General features: G+C 39.8%; 3 protein-coding genes across 10 annotated transcripts in view; 2 read left to right on the top strand and 1 right to left on the bottom strand.

Annotated features, from left to right (window-relative positions):
- The window catches only part of Eph (Eph receptor tyrosine kinase), a 30,576-nt gene extending 16,771 nt beyond the window's left edge, over positions 1-13,805 (top strand). Inside the window, exons 4-16 of one of the 8 annotated variants that reach the window (XM_069045479.1) lie at positions 1,620-1,800; positions 1,854-1,958; positions 2,146-2,529; positions 5,984-6,139; positions 6,195-6,358; positions 6,414-6,882; positions 6,934-7,116; positions 7,324-7,401; positions 7,592-7,639; positions 7,746-7,886; positions 7,943-8,741; positions 11,884-12,210; positions 12,456-13,805. In XM_069045479.1, the coding sequence (XP_068901580.1) occupies positions 1,620-1,800; positions 1,854-1,958; positions 2,146-2,529; positions 5,984-6,139; positions 6,195-6,358; positions 6,414-6,882; positions 6,934-7,116; positions 7,324-7,401; positions 7,592-7,639; positions 7,746-7,886; positions 7,943-8,741; positions 11,884-12,210; positions 12,456-12,723 (3,303 nt within the window). In that variant the 3' untranslated portion in view covers positions 12,724-13,805. Of the gene's footprint in view, positions 1-1,619; positions 1,801-1,853; positions 1,959-2,145; positions 2,530-5,983; positions 6,140-6,194; positions 6,359-6,413; positions 6,883-6,933; positions 7,117-7,323; positions 7,402-7,591; positions 7,640-7,745; positions 7,887-7,942; positions 8,742-11,883; positions 12,255-12,455 lie in introns of all 8 variants that reach the window. The other 7 variants (XM_069045480.1, XM_069045483.1, XM_069045481.1 and 4 more) reach the window with 7 other exon arrangements.
- A 39-nt stretch (positions 13,806-13,844) lies between these two features.
- Positions 13,845-14,893, bottom strand: LOC138129244 (ran-specific GTPase-activating protein-like). Its single transcript, XM_069045529.1, has 4 exons — positions 14,733-14,893; positions 14,481-14,666; positions 14,197-14,431; positions 13,845-14,150 (listed from the first exon to the last, which is right to left on the bottom strand). Exons 1-4 carry the CDS (start codon positions 14,745-14,747, stop codon positions 13,963-13,965), a joined length of 624 nt encoding a protein of 207 aa, XP_068901630.1. The 5' UTR covers positions 14,748-14,893; the 3' UTR covers positions 13,845-13,962.
- A 277-nt stretch (positions 14,894-15,170) lies between these two features.
- Positions 15,171-19,146, top strand: pasha (partner of drosha). The gene is made up of 7 exons (XM_069045497.1): positions 15,171-15,332; positions 15,438-15,912; positions 15,971-16,164; positions 16,234-16,705; positions 16,763-16,965; positions 17,020-17,277; positions 18,742-19,146. Exons 2-7 carry the CDS (start codon positions 15,609-15,611, stop codon positions 19,027-19,029), a joined length of 1,719 nt encoding a protein of 572 aa, XP_068901598.1. The 5' UTR covers positions 15,171-15,332; positions 15,438-15,608; the 3' UTR covers positions 19,030-19,146.
- The last annotated feature ends 1,637 nt before the right edge of the window (positions 19,147-20,783 follow it).

The following is a 20,783-nucleotide window of genomic DNA, read 5'->3' as shown; positions in this document are numbered from 1 at the left end:
CATGGCCCCCAAATTCACGGTACGAAAGGACCACAATCGCGCAACGACTCCGCACCGATCCCGGTCGAAAATAGGGGGTGAAATATTAAGCGAATTGTCACCCCGAGCACGCGTGTACTCTATTGTAGAGAAAGATAAAGGTAATGGCGGTATTTCAACTTTTTCCGGTTTATCGGTGATTAATTTCCATCGATTTTTCCGCAACGAAGACGGGTTTCCCTAGATCCAATTTTGGAACGGCAACAGAAATGAAGGAAAAGCAGCACATCCACGGATAGCTTCAAATAAATTGCTAGAATTAAATCCAAAGTTATCATGCTATTGAGAGTGTTTGAACTCGGACGGTTTTTATGTTTCAGAGATAAGATAGATAAAATCAACGAGAAATCAATTCTGTAATAAAACATATATTAATACATACCGATTTAATTAAGTCGCCAATAAAGAATTTATAGGTGCAGGAAGTATCGAGACACCTTTTGAAACATTTTTCAACCTCATTTTGGAGAATGATTGGCGAATTTTTTATCGTGTATTGCATTTTTCGATGAGCGAGTTTACTTAAATCTCATTAAAATTATTAAAAAAAAAAAATCTGAGCCACACAAAATTATCTGAATGAATGATAAAATCAAATGTTTGTCACAATTATTGTGCTAATTGTTCCTGCTTAAAAACATGCAGTTGACTGATAAGTGTTAACTAAAAACTATCGGTGAATCATGAAAAAAATTGTGGACTAACCACATTTTTTGTGGGTGGAGCGATCGAAGTTTTCAAAATTTTCAAATCAATTTATCTAAATTCGAGTAACTTAACGTCGTGTTGGAAAAGTCTAATAATAAATCATCGTTATAAATATTTTTTTAAATCAATCAAGTATAGTATCGTTCTTTCTGTAAGTGAAAAAAAACCTGTTGATCAAGCCGTCAGGTCGCACAATAAAATAAACTACAAAAAATCCTTTCATTTTTTTAGTACGACTTGGAGTCAGTTAAGCAAACAATTCGTCGTCGGGAAAAATGAATTCGACGGAATCGAACAATTCACGAAAAATCGGGGAACAATAAAACGGCGCCACCTTAAGACACCAAATCACGTACCAGTCGAGGGTGGAAAAGTAGCTCAGTAATCAAGAATGATTAGTAGCCATGCCAACCAAATTGCTATCGTTTCTCTCTGTACGTTTCTACCCCATCACGATTTCTTCTTCCGGAACTGCACATTAAAACATGCGACTATTTTCCGAGGAAAAGACAAGAAAAAATAAATACTTCCACATTTCCGCGAATGTGCAAGAGAAAAGTCAGGTACGATGACGGTTGTCATTTATCCATTGGAGGTTTTTTTGACGTTCGATAAGGGACTGTGACAGGGACGAAATAAGGGGAGAACGGAACGTCGTTGAATTTAAATCAGGTCGGTAATGTAGGGTGAGATAATTGAGTTAAGGGAGAACGGGGGCCCTTTACGTGATGCGGAATTTTCCAACTGTGGGTGGTGGTTAAGGCAATTTTTTATTTCCGAATTTCGAAGTGATAAGCTGAATAATCATTGCGACAGTTAATTGGAACAACAGTTCCTTTTGTTATTGGAAATTATATTTTTGTCCTTTACAGTGGGTGGAAGAATCCTTCACGAACTTCCAGAAAGGCATCAACTGGAGGTCGTACGTCGTTTGCGACGTAGCCTACAACAACGTGAACAATTGGTTATGGACACCTTTCATAGACCGGGGCGTCGCCAACAGAATATACATTGAAATAAAATTCACAATAAGAGACTGCAGCTTATTCCCAGGTACTTATGACCTTTTTTTTCAATTTGTTCTGATGCAAGGTTTCCCTCTTCAGGCAATGCCTTATCGTGTAAGGAAACCTTCAGTTTACTTTATTACGAGTTCGACGCGGCTACGAGAGAGCCCCCTCCGTGGGACGCCGAAAGATACAAGCTCATAGGTAGGAATGCACACAACGAATTGCAAGTCTACGACAAACAACAGTCGATTCGTAGATTGGTTCGTACCAAAGACCAAATGACAGGTTTCAATAATTTGACGGTGTGTACGCAATCTAAGAAACGACGTTTGTTTTTCGCCACCACCAACTGTTTGACAAGGTACTAATTGTCGGGCGTGATTACAAGGTCGCATAGCGGCGGGCGAGGGCCGCTTCAACTCTAACAGCGAAGTGAACATCAACACCGAAGTGAAAAGCATTCCCGTGACGAAGAAGGGGGTATACTTTGCGTTCCGCGACCAAGGCGCCTGCATATCCCTCCTTGCCATCAAAGTCTACTACATAACCTGTCCGGAGATCACCATCAATTTCGCCAAATTTCCAGCAACGCCGACCGGCAAAGAGATCACAATAATAGAACAAGCCACAGGTAGTTGCGTGGTCAACGCGGAAGTGGTCGGCGCCACCCCGACCTATCTGTGCAAAGGGGACGGGAAGTGGACGCTGCCCAGCGGTGGTTGCAAATGCAAAGCCGGATTTCAACCGGACGTCGAGAAACAGAGCTGCAACGGTACGTGTCGAAGATGGGATCAGGGTAGATTGTGCACTGTTAGTAGAGTGCGTTTCAACGAGAGGTACACGTCTATAAACTTGCGCAGAAATTTGTTTCGGTCTACGGTGGCGTGGCTTACCTAGACAGTAGCGGCGCGTTAGTTTGTACTTTCCAGGGAATTTTCTAATTTCATTTCAACAGCTGATTTTTCGTCATTTTGTCGCAAATCACAGCCAGGTTATTGTTCTTCACCGTCTTCTCTTTTATGTCATACAACTTGATTTCTAATACCGGTTGTGAAAATCTGATATTTTCTGTGTTGTGAAAGTAAAAACAAAAATAAAACTGGACTACGCCAATGCACTCGATTTTGGGTCGCCCTTCCCCTACATCTGGCGCATCTTGGTAGCCACGCCTGTGTACCTCTCGTTGAAATGCACTCTAGTACACTGTTAAATTGGTATTGGTGCAGCACTGTTTTCAATCATTTGACATTTTTTGAGTTTTGGTTTCTAAAAAATTACATGAAATACGTGTCTCAGAAATAAGTACATTAATTTTTACTGGTAATAGAACTCGATAATAGCAACAATATATTTAAATATATTATATTTTTTTTCTAAACCTTGAAGTTATTCAATTAAAATTATTAAAAGATTTGGCACAAATTTCGTTACTCGCCTATGGGGATTACTTGCTTCGCCGATCCCGATAAGCGAAGAACAAAAAACAAATGCAAGAAAACTTTGACTTGTTTCTTGCGTACAGCGGCTAATTGCTGCGCCCGTTGCTGTGACCTATAATGATAAGGGTGGAAGAGAAAAAAGAGAATCATATTATGGTAGATATTAAATGAAAACAATTTTTTAATAATAATTTTTTTTTTGTACGACACTGTCAGAATTTGCGAATTTTGCAATAATGAAGGTGCCAAAGAAATGATTCTTCCATTCTTTCTAACATACCTTTGTTATTGCGAAAGTATCCCCACAAAAAGACGTTGCACAGAAATCCTCGCACGGTTCACCATACACTACACAATATCTATGTATTCACAATTGGAAAATAAACGCCCCATTTTCACAAAATTTTAGCGCAAATAGCAGAATCAACACGTAAACACCTGCCTTTTGGAGTGGTATAAAACTAACTAAAAATTTAATTCTCTCTACCTCGGCCGCAGAACGAAAAAACTTTTGCGTTGATTTTACAAAAACTATTATATCACGGTCACTCTCATTGGATCATATAACTAGAAAATAGACAGGTCGTTAATTTATGGGCGGTAAAATACTAAAATGGAAATTAGATGTCGAAAAAATGGGACATAACAATTTTGTTGTTCTTAACGAGATCAGTCACCGGTTAAAATTAGTACTATTGCGGGCATAAAAAGTGGGACACCAAATTTCTGTCAGTTTTGAAAAATTCGATGTAGTTCAAGCTTTATTGTCATTTTTTTTGACACTATTCTAGCTGACAGTTTAAAAATTGATTTTATACTCGTATTTTCCTTTTCCAAATGCCCTATTTTTTTTATAAAGGTAGATTTGGATTGGAACTTTGCATTAAATAAATATTTCACTACGTGCTTACTTTCAATCATTCCCTACAACCTACAATACTTGATGACAACGTCAATCAATTCAAATCAGATAAGGGTTATTTCACATTAAAAGTCAAGACAATGACGTTGATGTCCCACTTTTTTTGCCCGCAATAGTACTATTCCGGGCACGGAATCTTGGCCACAACTGACAAATACGTGTGAACTGGCCTTTATTGAATATAACCCAACTTTTGACTCGATAATGCCATTTGCTTGCTTTTTTGATGTCACAAGAAAAACTTCAAAGTGATTTTAAATAATTGTCATTTATTAATGACACTAATGATTGGTTTACATCATTTTTTTTAGAAATGTCTAAAAAATGTTGGCCAAAATTCCGTGTCGGGAATAGTACTTATTTCTGAGACACGTTGTACAATACTCACTTGATGTATACATTTCTAGGTTTGTACTACTGCATTGGTCCCTCTAGGAAAATTAATAGGAAATATAACCTCACTTTTTAGAATATCAGTTATACAGGGTTATTATAAATTATTGTAGTGGAAGCAGGCCATGCCCATGGTATGACATTTTTGCCGCATTCGTGTGAACGGTCAATTTTTGTCGCTGTCACTGTCATTTTTTAGGTGAAAAGTGCGGTGATGAGGGTTTTATTATTATTTTTTTTAAATCAACGATTGACTCCAAAAATATTAAGTTGTTTTGCACCCAATTTAACTCCTGTGTGTGAACGGTGTACTCACGTATTCACATCATTTTGATGTTTTTTATATGGAGCAGCAACCATTAAATTTTACATTCAGTTTTTACGCCTACTTGGACTACAATCATTTATAATAACCCTGTATAACTCTGTCCACTCATAGATTGCTTGACATAAATGTTACTAAAAAAGTTCACTGTACGCGACAACAAATAGATCCGGCGCGAAATTTACAAAAATTGAAAGAGCAGGTTTACACGTGATGTTCTATTATTATTCTGCATGTTTGCACTTCGGAAAGACGAAAGAAAACTTCAGTATAGTAGGAGTAATGTATTAGGTTTTATTAATACAGGGCATTTCACGAGTGATAATGTGCCACACGGAATTAAAAATGCAACCCACAATACATTTTTGAATTTCCGAAAAAAGCTGGCTACTGAAATTAAAATATCCAGCTTTTTTCGGAAATGGCTTAACACAAATTACCTCTGTATCATTTTCGATGTTTGTAATGTCACTTAAAGTGTTCATTATGCCAGATTCTTGAGGCACGCACTCACTTCACAAATTCAAAAAAATCAACAAAAAATCGCAACGGAACTGGTCAAAACAGCAACACGATCAAAATGAATAACTTTTAAAATCAGAGAAACGCAAAATAAAGCTCAAAAAATGAAAAATCGCAAATCTAAATGCTTGACAGTACTGACAATTTCAAATTTGAAATGTCATATGTCAGAACGAAACGTCAAGCTAATTGTAAAGATTTTCAGCGATTTGGAGCCTTTGGGGGGCTCGTCGAACAAAAAAACGTTGTATTCAACTTGTTCTTGTGTAATTTGGGCTTTTTTTGGCACTCGTGGACCTTTAAAACTCTCGTTTCACTCGAGTTTTAAACTGGCCCACTCATGCCAAAAAAAGCCCAAATTACATACGAATTCGTTAAATAAACTACTATTTCGCGTGGATTTCAACAACCAATGAGAATCAGTGGCACGAATGTTTTAAGATATTACCAACACAATCTATGATACTTTGTTAATATTTTAATGTTATGGTTTGGGGATTTTTTTATCTAAGGATATTTAAAAAACTGCATTCTATCAGTGGACGTATTTAGATGTAAACGAATTTCTGTTAACAATTTGTGAATTTGGGAGCGAAAATGGATGTTTTTGATGTAAATTCTTCAGTATGCGGACCTGGGACCTATAAGGCTGAAGTGGGTGACGGATCCTGCCTCCCTTGTCCGGATCATTCCACCGGCCAGGACTACGGCCTCGCCGAATGCCGCTGCAATAGTGGATACTACAGGGCCCCCACCGACCCTAAGAACATGTCTTGCACACGTGAGCCTCCAGCTTCTTTAAAAATCACATCTTCAATTGACAATTTCTTTGGCAGAACCGCCGTCGGCGCCACAAAATCTCACCGTGAATTTCGTCGATCAATCCACGGTGGCACTGAGTTGGAGCCCCCCGGAGAATCTTGGGGGCCGCATCGACATAGCTTACAGGATAAAGTGCGACGCCTGCACGTTAGGCCTAGTACAGTACAACCCCCATACGGTGAGAACAAGGAAAAAAAAAACTCCGAGAGAGCTGTGTTGACAAATTGTTTCAGGAAACCTTTAACGATACGCGGGTCACCATCTCCGGTTTGAACGCGGTGACCACTTACCGATTCCAGATTTTCGCCGAGAACGGCGTCTCGTTCATGCGTTCGAAACAGTCCCCCGAGTATGCCGACGTGACCGTAACCACCGAGGCTCTGGTGGCGAGTAGCATTACCAACGTGCGCGTCACGTCTGTGATGAGTTCGGAGATAACTCTGGCGTGGGACGCGCCGCCGACCACCGACGGCAACGACCTTGAGAACGACCTGGTTGAGACGTACGAAGTGCGCTGGTTCCCCAGATCGGACATCGACTACAGCAACTCGACAAGTCTCCTAACGACGGAGTTGTCGACCACCATATCGGGCCTGCAGCAGCGCACCGAGTACGGCCTCCAGGTCAGGGCCAAGACGCAGAGGGGTTGGGGGGCGTATTCGCCCGTCATCTTCAAGACCACGGGACAGGTGCTCAACACTGGTAAGTCGTAGTCGATCGGAAGGCGGAAGGTGATGACGGGGTCTGTTTCAGCGTACGTCGGCGACGAAGAGGGATTCCGTCTTCAACTGGTCGCCGGGTCTATAGTGGTCGTCGTAGTGGTGCTCGTCGTCATCATCGTCTTCACGGTTATGTTTCTAAGGTCGAGGTCCAACGATGAGTGCAACAAAAAGCAACCAAGCGACTGTGACACTCTGGAGTACCGCAATGGAGAAGGTAAACCGCAATTCGTTGTGTGTTTTTTTAAAATAATGGTGACGACCGGGACCAGAGCATTTGGAAACGTTTTATTGTGTTAGTCTACTAAAAATTTAAACATTTTCCAAATGCTCTAATCGTAAGTCCTTGGAATCTACAATAGGTTCTGCTAAAATTCGGTAGTTCCCCGTAACTTAGCGATTGTCATTTTTATGTCAATGTTAGATTGCACCAACCACCTTATATATAATGATGCCTTCGATACACTTTCACGCTACCCGACAGGATTGGTAGTGACTTACAGTAAGTCTCACGTTTTAATATCACCTCGGTGTGACGTTATACACTGTTTTTTTTTGCACTTTCACCATTTGTAGCTTTTATTAATTACTTCCCATCCCATTTGTTGTCAGTTCCATCTAGTTTATGGTTTTTGTTTTAATTGTTTGTGTCGTGTCATGTTTTTTTATGTTTTTTTTTTTATTATTTTTAGTACATCACAGTTTGGACAATCCCCCAATAGTTACAACCCATACGAACGGTAATTCTTTTTTTATTTTGCCATCATTTATCATGTATTGCCAAGCTCGTTCACAAAAATGTTTCACTGTACGCGACGGATGACATGTTTTTCAAATGAATTCTAGTGACCACACCTCTCTTCACTGGAATTAGTGGGTCTTCGAGGACTTACATCGATCCACACACTTACGAAGATCCTAATCAGGCCGTAAGGGAGTTCGCAAGGGAAATCGACGCCAGTTGCATAACGATAGAAGCCATCATCGGTGAGTATCACCTCGGACGAATTCGATCAAAGACTCTCTTGCGTGGATTGTTTCAGGCGGCGGCGAGTTCGGGGACGTCTGCAAGGGCAAACTGAAAACCAACGGCATCGACATCGACGTGGCCATCAAGACCTTGAAGGCGGGCTCTCTGGACAAGGCTCGCAACGATTTCCTGACCGAAGCCTCGATCATGGGCCAGTTCGAACACCCGAACGTGATATTCCTGCAAGGGGTGGTGACCAAATCGAATCCGGTCATGATCATAACCGAGTACATGGAGAACGGCTCGTTGGACACCTTCCTCAGGGCCAACGACGGCAAATTCCAAGTGATCCAGTTGGTGGGGATGCTACGAGGCATCGCCTCCGGCATGCAGTACCTAAGCGAGATGAACTACGTCCATCGAGATTTGGCGGCGAGGAACGTCCTGGTGAATTCGCAGCTGGTTTGTAAAATAGCGGATTTCGGTCTGAGCCGGGAGATAGAGAGCGCGACGGAAGGGGCGTACACCACACGAGGGGGGAAGATACCGGTGAGGTGGACGGCGCCGGAGGCGATAGCCTTCAGGAAATTCACGTCGGCGAGCGACGTCTGGTCGATGGGGATCGTCTGCTGGGAGGTGATGTCGTACGGAGAGAGGCCATATTGGAACTGGTCGAACCAGGATGTCATCAAGAGCATAGAAAAGGGGTACAGGTTGCCCGCTCCGATGGACTGTCCCGAAGCCATCTACCAGTTGATGTTGGACTGTTGGCAGAAGGAGAGGACACACAGGCCTACATTCCAGTCGATCGTAAAAACGTTAGATAAATTGATCCGGGTACCGGATACATTAAGAAAAATAGCTCAGAATCGGTGAGTTGGACGGTCGCACTCTGAGCATGCCCCAGCTTTTTTCATCTGTCTCGTCATTGTTTTATTCTTTAAAGTCTAGAGCAGGATTTTTTGAAAGTTCTACGTGATCGTTATGGCGTTTCGCCAGAAAAATATTTAAATGGTAAATCTATCGATACGATTTTTAACGAAAAAGTACGAAATGTCCAAATAAATCGTACAAGTATGTACTGTAATAGGTATATATACAACGTGTCTCAGAAATAAGTACATTAATTTTAACTGGTAATAGAATTCGTTAATATCACTATTTACTATTGCGGGCAAAAAAAGTGGGACATCAACGTCATTGTCTTGACTTTTAATGTGAAATAACCCTTATCTGATTCTAACCCTACTTTGAATTGATTGACGTTTGAAAAAAAAAAAGTTGGGGGTGGTTGCGCACTTCCGGGAGCAGATATGCAAAAACCATATGCGTCAAAATGTGGGCAAGGAAAAATAAAAATTGACCTGTTTCGGTATTTTTTACAAAAATCGCCTATTTCCAAGTTATGAATTTTATTCCAATTAAAGTTTCCACCCTGTATAGAAGGAAAGAGTAGTTGCGATCACTCACAAACGAAATGTTTTGCAACTAAAAAATTAACCAAGTGAAAAATATAACTCGGAATGCTGTAATTTGCATTTTGAAAAATGTCAAACAATGAAAATTGCAAGTGACAAGTGCAAAATGTCAAACGTCAAATTTACATTCAAGCACGCAAAAATTGAGAGGCGGCAAAAATGTACATATACAGCATTCACGATTGTTTCGAATTCGGACTGTCTATGAAAATCTGACAATCAATTACGGAATTGACAACAAGACTAATATTTAATAACGAAACGTCATATGACAGGACCTGACGCCAATCTAACAAAAAAATATCTTGGCCTGCTGCGTGTTTAAAAAAATCGTGTTGGCTAATACAGGGTTATTCTAAATGATTGTAGTCGAAGTAGGCCATGCCCATGTTATTACGTTTTTGCCGCTTTCATGTGAACTGTCAGTTGTGTCGCTGTCACTGTCATTTTTTAGGTGAAAAGTGCGGAGATGAGGGTTTTATTTATTTTTGTTAAATTAACGATTGAATCCAGAAATATTGAGTTGTTCTCCAATCAATTTTAAAAATATTGAGTTGTTTTGCACCCAATTTAACACATCATTTTGATGATTTTTTTATGTGGAGCGGCAACCATAAATTTTACATTCAGTTTTCACGCCTACTTCGACTACAATCATTTAGAATAACCCTGTACATCCAAACCACAGCCAGCTACGATGTTGATAGATAACATTTACAGGCCGTTTCCTAAAAAACGCCGCAAGCCGTAGCCCCATTATTTATTGTCCGATTTTAATAATAATAAAAAAAACTGTATAATGGTTAAAAAACACTACAAAACGGCTTAATGTTTTATTTTTTTCAACACTCATTGTTATGTCAAATAAGTGTCACTTTGTTTTTTTAAATGGAACCATACAGGTATCCGAGAATGAACCAGCATAATTTTAACCACGAGCTACTGGTTTCATGTAGTACCTAAAACTCGGAAAAAATATTTAAATCTAGTGTGACACGATACTAAATTTCACAGAAAATTCTGTAAAAATGAGAAAGACAGACTATGATCCTGATCGTTCATTGGTCCTGATCGAGGGTCTCTCTCATTTTCTAACAAATTTTCTATACTCCATTCTTTATCTTGGTGAGTAGTCGATGCGATCAAGCAAGCCATGGGTAGCTTTGTAAGTTTTACTTTTTCCACCAAATTTGTGTGTGGTGTAAATCAAATATTAACAGTCATCGCTGTCATTCAGATTCAGAACCTTCGTCAAGCATTCATGTCCAAATCTCACAATCTTATATCGCGAAATGTAAATATATAAGCCGTACACATCGATTCTTAAATTTAACCGTTCCCGATATGACAATTATCGGCGTCCGTCGTCGGTCAATCCGACCGAACATTATTCCCGTCCCGTGCCGGGCAAAATTGCAAAGAAGTTTGGGTTTGAGAAATTAACCGGATTCTTAAACCATAAACCGGACCAAATTTGACTGGAAAGTGTGGTCGGTCTAGAACAAGTAAGTTATTAAAATTTTAGAAAACGATGCAATGTGAAGATGATACGTTTATACGGTTATATCTCGGTGTCGGTGCGTGTGAATCATGATCATGAGCAATTTAACCTGAAAAATAATAAATAGAAAGGCTTTGCGGCGTCTCTGTAAGTACATTATTGTAATATGTGAATATTTTTCAACAACTACCAACGCACTTTTCCATTGGAACTTTCAAAAATCCCTAAATTCAACTTGACGGCTGAAAATTTCCCAAAGACCACTCACCAAGATAAAGAATAGATTATACAAAATTTAGCATCGTGTCAAACTAGCTTAAAAAGTTCTATGTCAAAAAATAAAAAGACATTTAATTTTTGAGGTACAATTTTTTTAATTGCTTTAGTCTTCTACGTTATCCCACAACCTCGTAGGTAAAATTTCGGCACATTTTAAAAATACATTCTTGTATATCATGTTTTATAAAATGTACACCAATGCGGTTTCCTTGTTTTAAAGCATATTTCCTCGAGGTTACTGGGCATTGGCGTACATTTTATAAAATATGATTGTCAAAGCATTTTTTTTTGTTGTAATTTTTTATAAATCCTTTTAGACCAAATTTCTCAACTTACATCGATATGCAAAAAAATAGTGTATACAACACGTTATGAAAGTCTTTTTTTCACTTATTTGCTGCAAATTCATGAAAAAAAGTATGACTTTCATAACTAGTTGTACAAATAACTATTTATTCTGACAGAAAAATACTGCCCGAAATTTTAATTCCGCAACCGTACATTTTTAGAGCAAAATTTAAATATTTATTATTTCTCCTACTTGTACGGCGGCTTTTTTAGACGTACAATACTATTCAATCTACACACCGATCATTATTGCTTGTGATTTTCACGATTCCTTTAGAAAGTTCAGTACTTGCACATTAACGTTCGTAGTCACTACTCACATCGTCCGCCTTTAAACGATTATGTAGAACTTTCACCCGAACGAACCATCGTCAGATCCTGTGTTTAGTTTTTATTTTTTCGTTCTAGCCAGCCGCCACCACCATTTAATCCATACATTTGGCAAGAGTTGCGTCGCGCGTCAGAACTGCCCATAATCGGTCAGGAACAGTATTTCGTCGGCGATTACGGCCTCCCCGACGTGATTCTTTTGCAGAATTACGAAGTCGGGAACAATCTTCGCGACTCCCTGGTCAGTTTCGATCGTTGGGTGTCGCAAGAACGTTTCAATTTATACGAATGTAGCGGCACACGCAATTTCGGCAGTTCTGATCAGACGTACACCCATAGAGAAGACACTGACTTGTCACCACACATGTACACTAAAGAGGGCGCTTGGGTCACTTTTAACAACATGTAAATATGCTTTGTTTGTTTTTTTTTTGCACTAGGAACATCAGGTATTTGTTTCGTTTTGTTTGCTTCTCTCTTATTTTTCACCTAATCTGCGCATGTTTTCGTTTCGTGTCGCAACTTAACAAAAATAAAAAGTCATTATGGCAACAACCGAAGACGACTTGGCTGGCTAATTTTCAACGCACATGCACGGAAATTAGCCAGTTGCGTTGTCGAGCCGACAGTGACCGGATGAAATGTTGTAGTTCAACGAATCCCCTGTCGGCCGACGCTCCCGACTTGACGAACTTCACGTCCGTGGAGGAGTGGCTGAACTCGATAAAAATGACGAGATACTTGGAGAACTTCCACGCGGGAGGCATCAACACGATGGACGCCGTTGTGAACTTGACGGTAAAAGAACTGACAGAGTTGGGGATCACGCTCGTCGGCCATCAGAAGAAGATCATGAACAGCGTGCAAAACATAAGGGCGCAGATCAGGGTCAACGGATCCGAAGGTTTTTTAGTGTGAAATTGTAAACGAAGACGCTTCACAGTGACGTACGACGTGTCTAACACTAAGTGAACATTTTATAATTTTTTTTTTACTATATATGTTGACATGTGGCAGCTTGACGTTATTTATTGAAACGAATCAAAAATGATGAAACGTTACTATTGTGATTTTTTCTCTCTTAACGAAAGTTTTATGTAATCTTTTATATTGTACAAATTTTTTATACACGTTTAGTGCTCATCTTACGTAAGGATCTTGTTGTTTTCGATGAGTTCATTCATGACAAGACAACCACAAAAGAAGGGACAACACCAATGATTTTATTAACTGTAAATCAAAAATATACATAATATAGATGCTATATTTTCTACATATCAATTTTCCTCAGTTGTACCGTTTGTTGCTTTAGATTGTTTCATTTCTAGATTATATTGAATGTAAAAAAAAAAATGTCCGTAGCTTAAAAAAATTTGTATCAAAGACTGTTGTCTCATAATTCTAAACGATTATCTCGAACAAAAGGGGAATAGCAATAATGAATAAATGTTTTTTGCTAAAGTTGTTCGTTTTTAACTACAATAGGAGGATTATAAATATGTACTTAATTTTTTATACTGCTCAAACGTTTGATACGAAAATCGCCTAATTGTACTTTTTTTAATTTGTACCGACGAAGTGCCCCACGAGTGCGGTCGCGGGACACTTCGCGCGCTAGTTTACTTATGAGTATAAAAATGGAAAAATACTTGACTGATAGTTTTGTCTAATGTAGCGCTATTTGATTATATTTATTATTAATAATCTACGTAACTATACATTCCATTCGTACTTTGTATATTTCTGTTGTTTTCGACAATAACGAATCGAGCCGTGACGCATTTTTCTTTCAACAAAAACCAGAAAAAAAAGCCTAAATGTATGTATGTGACGCGAGTGTCGATGAAATACTTGAAACGAGTTTGTTCCATTTGTCGTGACATAATTTTGTTCAAAACGTTACTGAATTTAATATTTCTACATTAATCTGTCATTGTAAAATTGTAATATATTTGTAATATATCTATAAGTTTAACAATTCATTATAAAATGATAGCTTACTCCCGTTGTTTTTTCATTTGCACCTGCGATAGAAAAAATTCTATTAAAATAGGTTTATTCGTAAAAAACTAGCAATCTGAATTATAAGTCACAATTAAGAAAATACTTGAAAGCAATCCACCAAATCAAGTAAGAAGGAAACGGTCCAGCAGACTTTCACTTTTCCTTGTCAACTCCATCACATAATTGCTTATTCATTTCAAGCTTCGCTAATCTCTCCATAACTTCCTCGGTTCCGATCGGATCGCCGCATTCCTCGACCTCCCCCTCTTCGTTGTATAATTTGCACTTTTCCAAGAGGATGGTTTTCGCCTCTTCAAATTTACTTTTGAAGGAATTGGCGTCTGAAAGAGGGCGATTAGCGGCGCTTCCATGGACGTGCCGACTTACTGTCAACGTTGCTGAATTTGATCGCCAGGCATTCACTTTTCGGCTTCTCATCAGCGAAATCCGCGGCGACGGTGTACAAGAACGCCCGCTCGCTCCCCGAGCACGGTTTCAACGCCATCCACGGCGTTATGAAGTGGTTGGCGCAGACTTTGAACGTCTTGTCTCGGCGCATCACTATACGTACTGAGTTGTTTTCATTATGTTGCAAGATTTTCATCTCACCGGTGCCTCTCTCCTGCAACGATAATATTTTCGTACAAGTTAAATTCGCATGAGAACGCTACCTTCCATTCCGAGGGGTCGCTCGATGTGTCGAAACGATACAACTTCGCCCGCAACTTTAACAGGACCGTCTCGTTCTCTTCGTTCGTAGTCACTTCCACTTCCGGGAGGCTGACAATGGGTTTGAATTGAGGGTCGTATTCGGTGTCGGAGTTTTCGCTCGCTTTTCGATCTCTCGGTTGTGTGTCCTGGAAGTTTTTAGGTTATGTTTATATTGTGGTCGGCTTTTATGACTTCCGAATTCGGTTACTTACAATTATTTCGGACATTCTCGTGGCGGAAAAGTGCAAATCTGGTCGAACGCCACGCGAAATTCTTCACTTTTCGATACAAAAAAAAAATGTAACGACTTTTTTCGATTTTCTGTTGAATTGAATTGACAAATGATCAATTTACAAAGCTACAGTGGCGCCAAATTTGATTTTTTCGCACGTAAATACATAGCAAACATTGATGATCATTTCCGTTTTATTTCTACCATGACCGCACGATGGTACATCGGAATCAATTCCGTAAAAAGGAACAGAAGTAAAAGAACGAATAAACGAATAAATTTGGTAGAGAAGATAAAATTAATAAATATGTTGCGTATATGAAGCTGTAGCCGGCAGATGTCGCATAGCGTCATTACGATGGGGTCGATTCTCTATTGGTGTTGGGTCGTTGGGTTTGGGTGTTCTGTCATCCTGTCATCTATCTTCAGGATCTTCAGCAAGAGAATTGCAGAGAATACACTTCAGCTGTGGTTAGCTGTGGTTGGCTGTAGTCTTCAGGCTTCAGGTAGGTCTCTGGTATCAGGTTGGCGGCGTTGGCGGCTGCGTGCTGCGTGGAGCTTTGCAAGATGGTGGGTTTAGGTGAGTGGCTGCATAACTTGCGTTAATAAGCGATAAAGAAGCGAAACTTGTGAAAAAATCGTCGCGATTCACATCCCCAGTTTAACCGAGTTTGATATTTTTCAGTCGTACTGGGATACTAGAGACCAAAGAAGCTGGTTTTCTGCGGTACTACTCAAAGAACATCTCAATCTGTTAATGTATTGGTTGGAATGTTCTTTTAATTGTTACCGTACGAAAACCGATCGGCAAAGGACCAAATAAGAAAGATCGAAAGGTGCTTAAAAACTGTCCAAAATGGAGATGGTCAAGTCGGAAATTATTGACCAAAAACCCGACATCAACGTCTTGAAAGTGAACGGAAATTACTCGGACGACGTTAGCAATCAAACTAGTGAAGAATTCAACGAACCGATCTGTCCGTACTCGTCGCAAAACGGCAACGTCGAAGATGTGCGTAAATTCCACATCTTGGACGAGACGGAGGATTCGGACTCGGAGAAGTCGATGTCGTATGATTCAGATATTCCCGATGAAGAAATAGACAGAATGTTGGAAGACGCGCTGTTCAACAAGCGCAAAGCCTCGGAAGCTGGTCTAGGTAAACCACGCCTCTTGTGTCAGTTGTCAAAAAAACCTAACCTCAAATGTGACTTTAGACAATTCTGAGAAGCAACCATTTGAGGAAAAGGACAAAGTGGTGCTGATTGAAAAATGCCAGAATCATTTCGACGTTCTACCCGAGGGGTGGATCCAAGTGACTCACAACAGCGGGATGCCCCTGTACTTGCACAAGAACTCAAGAGTTTGTACCTTAGCCAAACCGTATTTTCTGGGGCCAGGTTCAGTAAGGGTAGGGATTCATTTCCAATTCGTCGCCAATCATTTGTCGCTGTTGTTAATTGAAATTTTCACGATACAGAAACACGAAATTCCCCTAAGTGCCATTCCATGTCTGAGCTACCGCCGCGCTCTCGAAAGCGAAAAGGAGAAAGAGAGCGAAACCATGAACCAAGAATTGCCGAACGCTCGAATTGAAACGGTCAAGGAGAACATCGAATCACAGAACCTTAAACCGGAAGATGTGAGGAGTTACGCGGAAAAACTGTTTGAGTTCAAAACTATCAAAGTTATGAGATTCAAGTCGTGGTCGGAGAGGAGGCAGTTCACCAAGAAGAGGAAACACGAGAAACAGTTACAGAGACCGAACTTACCGGCCGGCACTAAACTCATCACTTTCCCGATACAAAACTCGGAATCTAGGGAGAATACCAGCACGAACACGAAAAAAGAGTGGATCATGAACCCCAACGGGAAGTCGTACGTGTGCATCTTGCACGAGTACGTTCAGCACGCCCTCAAAAAGCAGCCGACTTACAAGTTCACAGAGTTGGGTAATTCTAATCTCACCGCTTTCACGTTGGCACCACTGCTCAATTTCATTTTTGCAGAAAATGCCGCCACCCCGTACGCCGCAACGGTCTCGATCAACGACATGCAGTACGGGATCGGGTACGGCACGAGCAAAAAACAGGCCAAGTCGGAGGCGGCGAGGGCCACCCTGGAAATACTGATCCCCGAGATGAAGTCGAAAATAACGATCGACGCCAAAACGGGTTCTAGCGCCAGCAAGGACCAGGATCAGGATTTGTCGGTAAATTCGAGTCAAATTTGACGACGGGGACGATATTAACTTCTCCTGTGTTAGTTCTTCGACGAGATCAGGATAGAGGATCCGAGAGTCGCCGAGTTTTGTGCGAAAACGACCGAACCCTCCCCTCACGACATCCTGCTAACCTGTCTACAACGAAATTTCGGTCTTAACGACTTGCAAATCAGCTATCAGGGCAACACTTTGAAAAATAAAAAAAACCAGTTCACCATGACAGTTGGGAAGCACACAGCGACGGTAGTGTGCAAGAACAAAAGAGACGGGAAACAGAGAGCGTCTCAAGCGATACTACAGGTGAGTTGGTCCGTGAGGGACGACAAATTACAAGGAAATAAATCATTTTAAATTTGTTTACGTTCCAAGTTAAATTCATGACGTAAAACGCGGATTTCTGAGAAAACGAATCGAGTTCTCAAGTAGACGCGGTTCAGTCGTAGGTATCAAAAAATTTAATTTTAATTACGTCCATAAATGGCTTTTTAATACGTTTTGCGTTAGCGTAATAAATTAAGCGTCGTCGATAAAACAGATATTTTTAGTACTCGTTTGTTTCTAGGAACAGAGGACTATAACAGTCCGTTCACAAACAGCTTTCGCAGAGAGATAATAAATGTAATTCTTAAACACAATGTAGTGCAAATTGTAATTTTTTGTGTTTTCTCGAGCACAGTGCTGTTCAATAAAAAAAAAAAAATTAAACGCATCGTACAAATACTATTTAATGACGTTTTTCATATCGCACGCACGTCTTGCGAACTTATGAAATGTTAATGTTGTATTTTAATAGTTTATCAAACATAGAATTATATGATTTACGTAGACATGTATAAAAAAATGACAATAACCAACAGATAAAAATGCAAAAAGAGAAAAGAAAAAATCATTAGTACCATTTATAATCTCATTATAATGTAAATACATATGTAGTATGGCATAGAAATTAATTACAGTATTTAAGGAAGTGAGAAACAATAAGTAAACTACATATTCATATACACGTATTCAGGTTATGTTGAATTAATTTCATGTTGCGTTAATATTTAATGACACCACATTAAATGAAAACTCGACAACGTCTTAAGTAGAAAATTAAATATTTTTTAGTAAAAGTTTTTTGTGAACTTCATATTCGAGTCAGATAAAAATCTAACGGAAATAATGATCAAGTTCAAACTCCTTTTTCATCGCTGATTTTAATCTTTATGACGTAATGTAAGCTTAATAGTATTTTTTTTTCTATAGCGTTTAATTTTTGTTGAGATCGGTCACGATAATCCAAATGGGAAGATCTGATTTAAGCCATTTAAAACTGATTGATTCGATGGCGTACGATCTACAGACTTTTAAGCCATTTGAAATTGATTTTTAATTTTTAAAACAGGAAGCAAATATGCGTGTAGTGACAATTGAGAGTTGAAGTTGTTTCCAACAAAACCAAAAATAAGAAAGCAAGTACCTTCAGAATTGCCTGTTAATGCGTGAAAATGTTTGAAACCAGTCCCACCGCTGTGGCCACATTAATTTAGATTTACTCAGTAAAGGAGCGACGACTCTTATGGTAACAGGTGTACATTTTATTGCGTTTCCGTTAAAAAGCCTGTACCAACTGCCTTCGCCTTTCACATGTCCATCGTCGGCGGAATTGCGCGCCGAGTTCCATCGTTGAAGTCTCTTTGGCGTACAATAAAAATATCTCTGTCCTGAATGGCAATAACGGCCGCCATTTTAAAGGGAAATCTGAAATTAGGTAATTTTCAGGCGCTGCATCCTCACATCACGTCGTGGGGGTCCCTGCTGAGGCTTTACGGAAACGGTTCCGTGAAGAGTTTCAAAGAAAAAAAGTTGGAAGAGCAGGAAATCACGCTGTTGCAGAGCAAAGCGGCAATAAACTCTCCAAATTTCGCCATCTTGGACAAACTGAAACTGGAACTGTCAAAACTGAGGGACAAGAGAAAACAAATCAAGCCGATCGGGGTCCTGATACCGACCGAGTCGGACAATCTGCCCAAGCTATCGTCGTCTAATCTGAAAAACGTCGATTTATAATGATTTGAATCTTAAACAATTGTGGGTTGTGCATTTTTCAAAATAGTCATACGCATAAACAGTACAGAAATCCCGCTGTAGCCTTAATTAGTTGGTCCAATAAACAAACAGCGTTAAGTTGTGTTTTATTTCGTGAAAGCGTGTGATTATCAATAACGAGAGCCAATAATTGCTCCGATCAGGGACAGGTTTTCCGTTTTACTTAGCGATTTTATGGCGCGTCGTGTTGAGTTACACGTCTTCGCGAAAACTCAACACTCGATTCTTTTTCAATTTCAAATATTTGAACGAATCAGATTAGCCTGCTTTCTAGTGACCTTAGACGCTGTCATTTGGGCAGCGAAATCCAATTTCTAAACAAATTTAAATCTCAAGGACAATTCGCGCCCCACATTTTTCGCTGTTTGGGTTTCAAGGGCGCATTTTTTTCGATCTGATGCCCATGAAGCAACGCCAACTTCACGCTTTTCCCTCGAAACCCGAAACGTTCTATTTAGCTAATGATAATGCCGACACTATAATCATTACAAAACTGATTCTGTTCCATGACATAAGACGCGACTTTCTACGACAAAAACGTCGAGTATATTAATTTTTCGGATCGTGGCTAACCTTGACCACTATAAAGTGACGTAAATGGGTGCCACCCGTATGGAATATCGAATCAGGAGGTGCTGGAATCGCACCGAAATAGAAAATGTCGATAATCACACCTAGCCCTATTAAATCCGGCGAAGAGAATAAGCTTCGACATCAGTTTTATTGTCTTTGACGGGAGCCTAAATGTCACGATTGAATTAAACCGTGGGGAAAAAATCGAGAGTCTTTTATGAGCGCTGGTGAGGTCGATGGAACCTGAAGAAAGTACCCGAGGAAAGTGCGAAAAATCAAGTCAGTACTCGAATAATCATTGGTCGTCAAGACAACCGCAAACTTGTAACTGTTTTATTTTTCCACCATGACCCACTTGATGGCTCTCGTGGGGATCAGGGCCATCTTTCTATTTAACTATTTTTTATCAAACGTGTTCTTACTTGTTTCAGTCATTTTTATGGCTTCTCGATACATGGACGACCTTATAAATATTAATGGTTTTGATAAGTATGCGAGCAGGAGAGCACGTAGGTAGGTACGCTGCCGTTTCTTTGTATTATTTTTTTCGCAGTTTTACGCAAAATAGTTCGTCACTATTTCGTAACTCTTCACTTTCAGTTTCCTTTCTACTGTGAAGCCTGGTTCTCCTCTCCCTCTTGCTTACCGGACAATATGAATCCATTAAAATTGGAAGGCAGTGGCGTACGTCATGTTCGAAAATCTTTGTAGTTTGGGTTGCGTACGGGTGTCAAGAATAAGTAAGGAAGTGTTCCTACTACAAGACGGATTTTTGATCGCGGACAACGAGAAAGCGAAGTTGCTGCCGTTAATTGAAGTAATGATCTCGTTATCAACAGTTTAAAGTCTGTTTTGATATTATGCCGACGACGCTGCACACAATCGGTCAATTTGTTTAAGACTCATTGTTTTTTAATTGTTTCTTAACACTAAGCTTCATTAGTTCATTACACGTAAGGTCAACGCTTTTTAATATTCCCACATAATGGTTGAACGCACGCCACTGTCAATTTTTAAACACCCGAAACTCATCTCCGACACAACAATTGAAGAGAAAGTAATTTCGCAAACAATCACAGGACAAAAATAAAACGCCCATTGAAAGTAAAAGTAGCTTTCCTTCTCTGTAACAAGTACCGTTT

This window comes from Tenebrio molitor, chromosome 4 (genome assembly GCF_963966145.1).
Source record: "Tenebrio molitor chromosome 4, icTenMoli1.1, whole genome shotgun sequence".
NCBI lineage: Eukaryota > Metazoa > Arthropoda > Insecta > Coleoptera > Tenebrionidae > Tenebrio > Tenebrio molitor.
The sequence above is the reverse complement of the archived record's forward strand: the minus strand, read 5'-3'. Positions and strand labels throughout refer to the sequence as shown.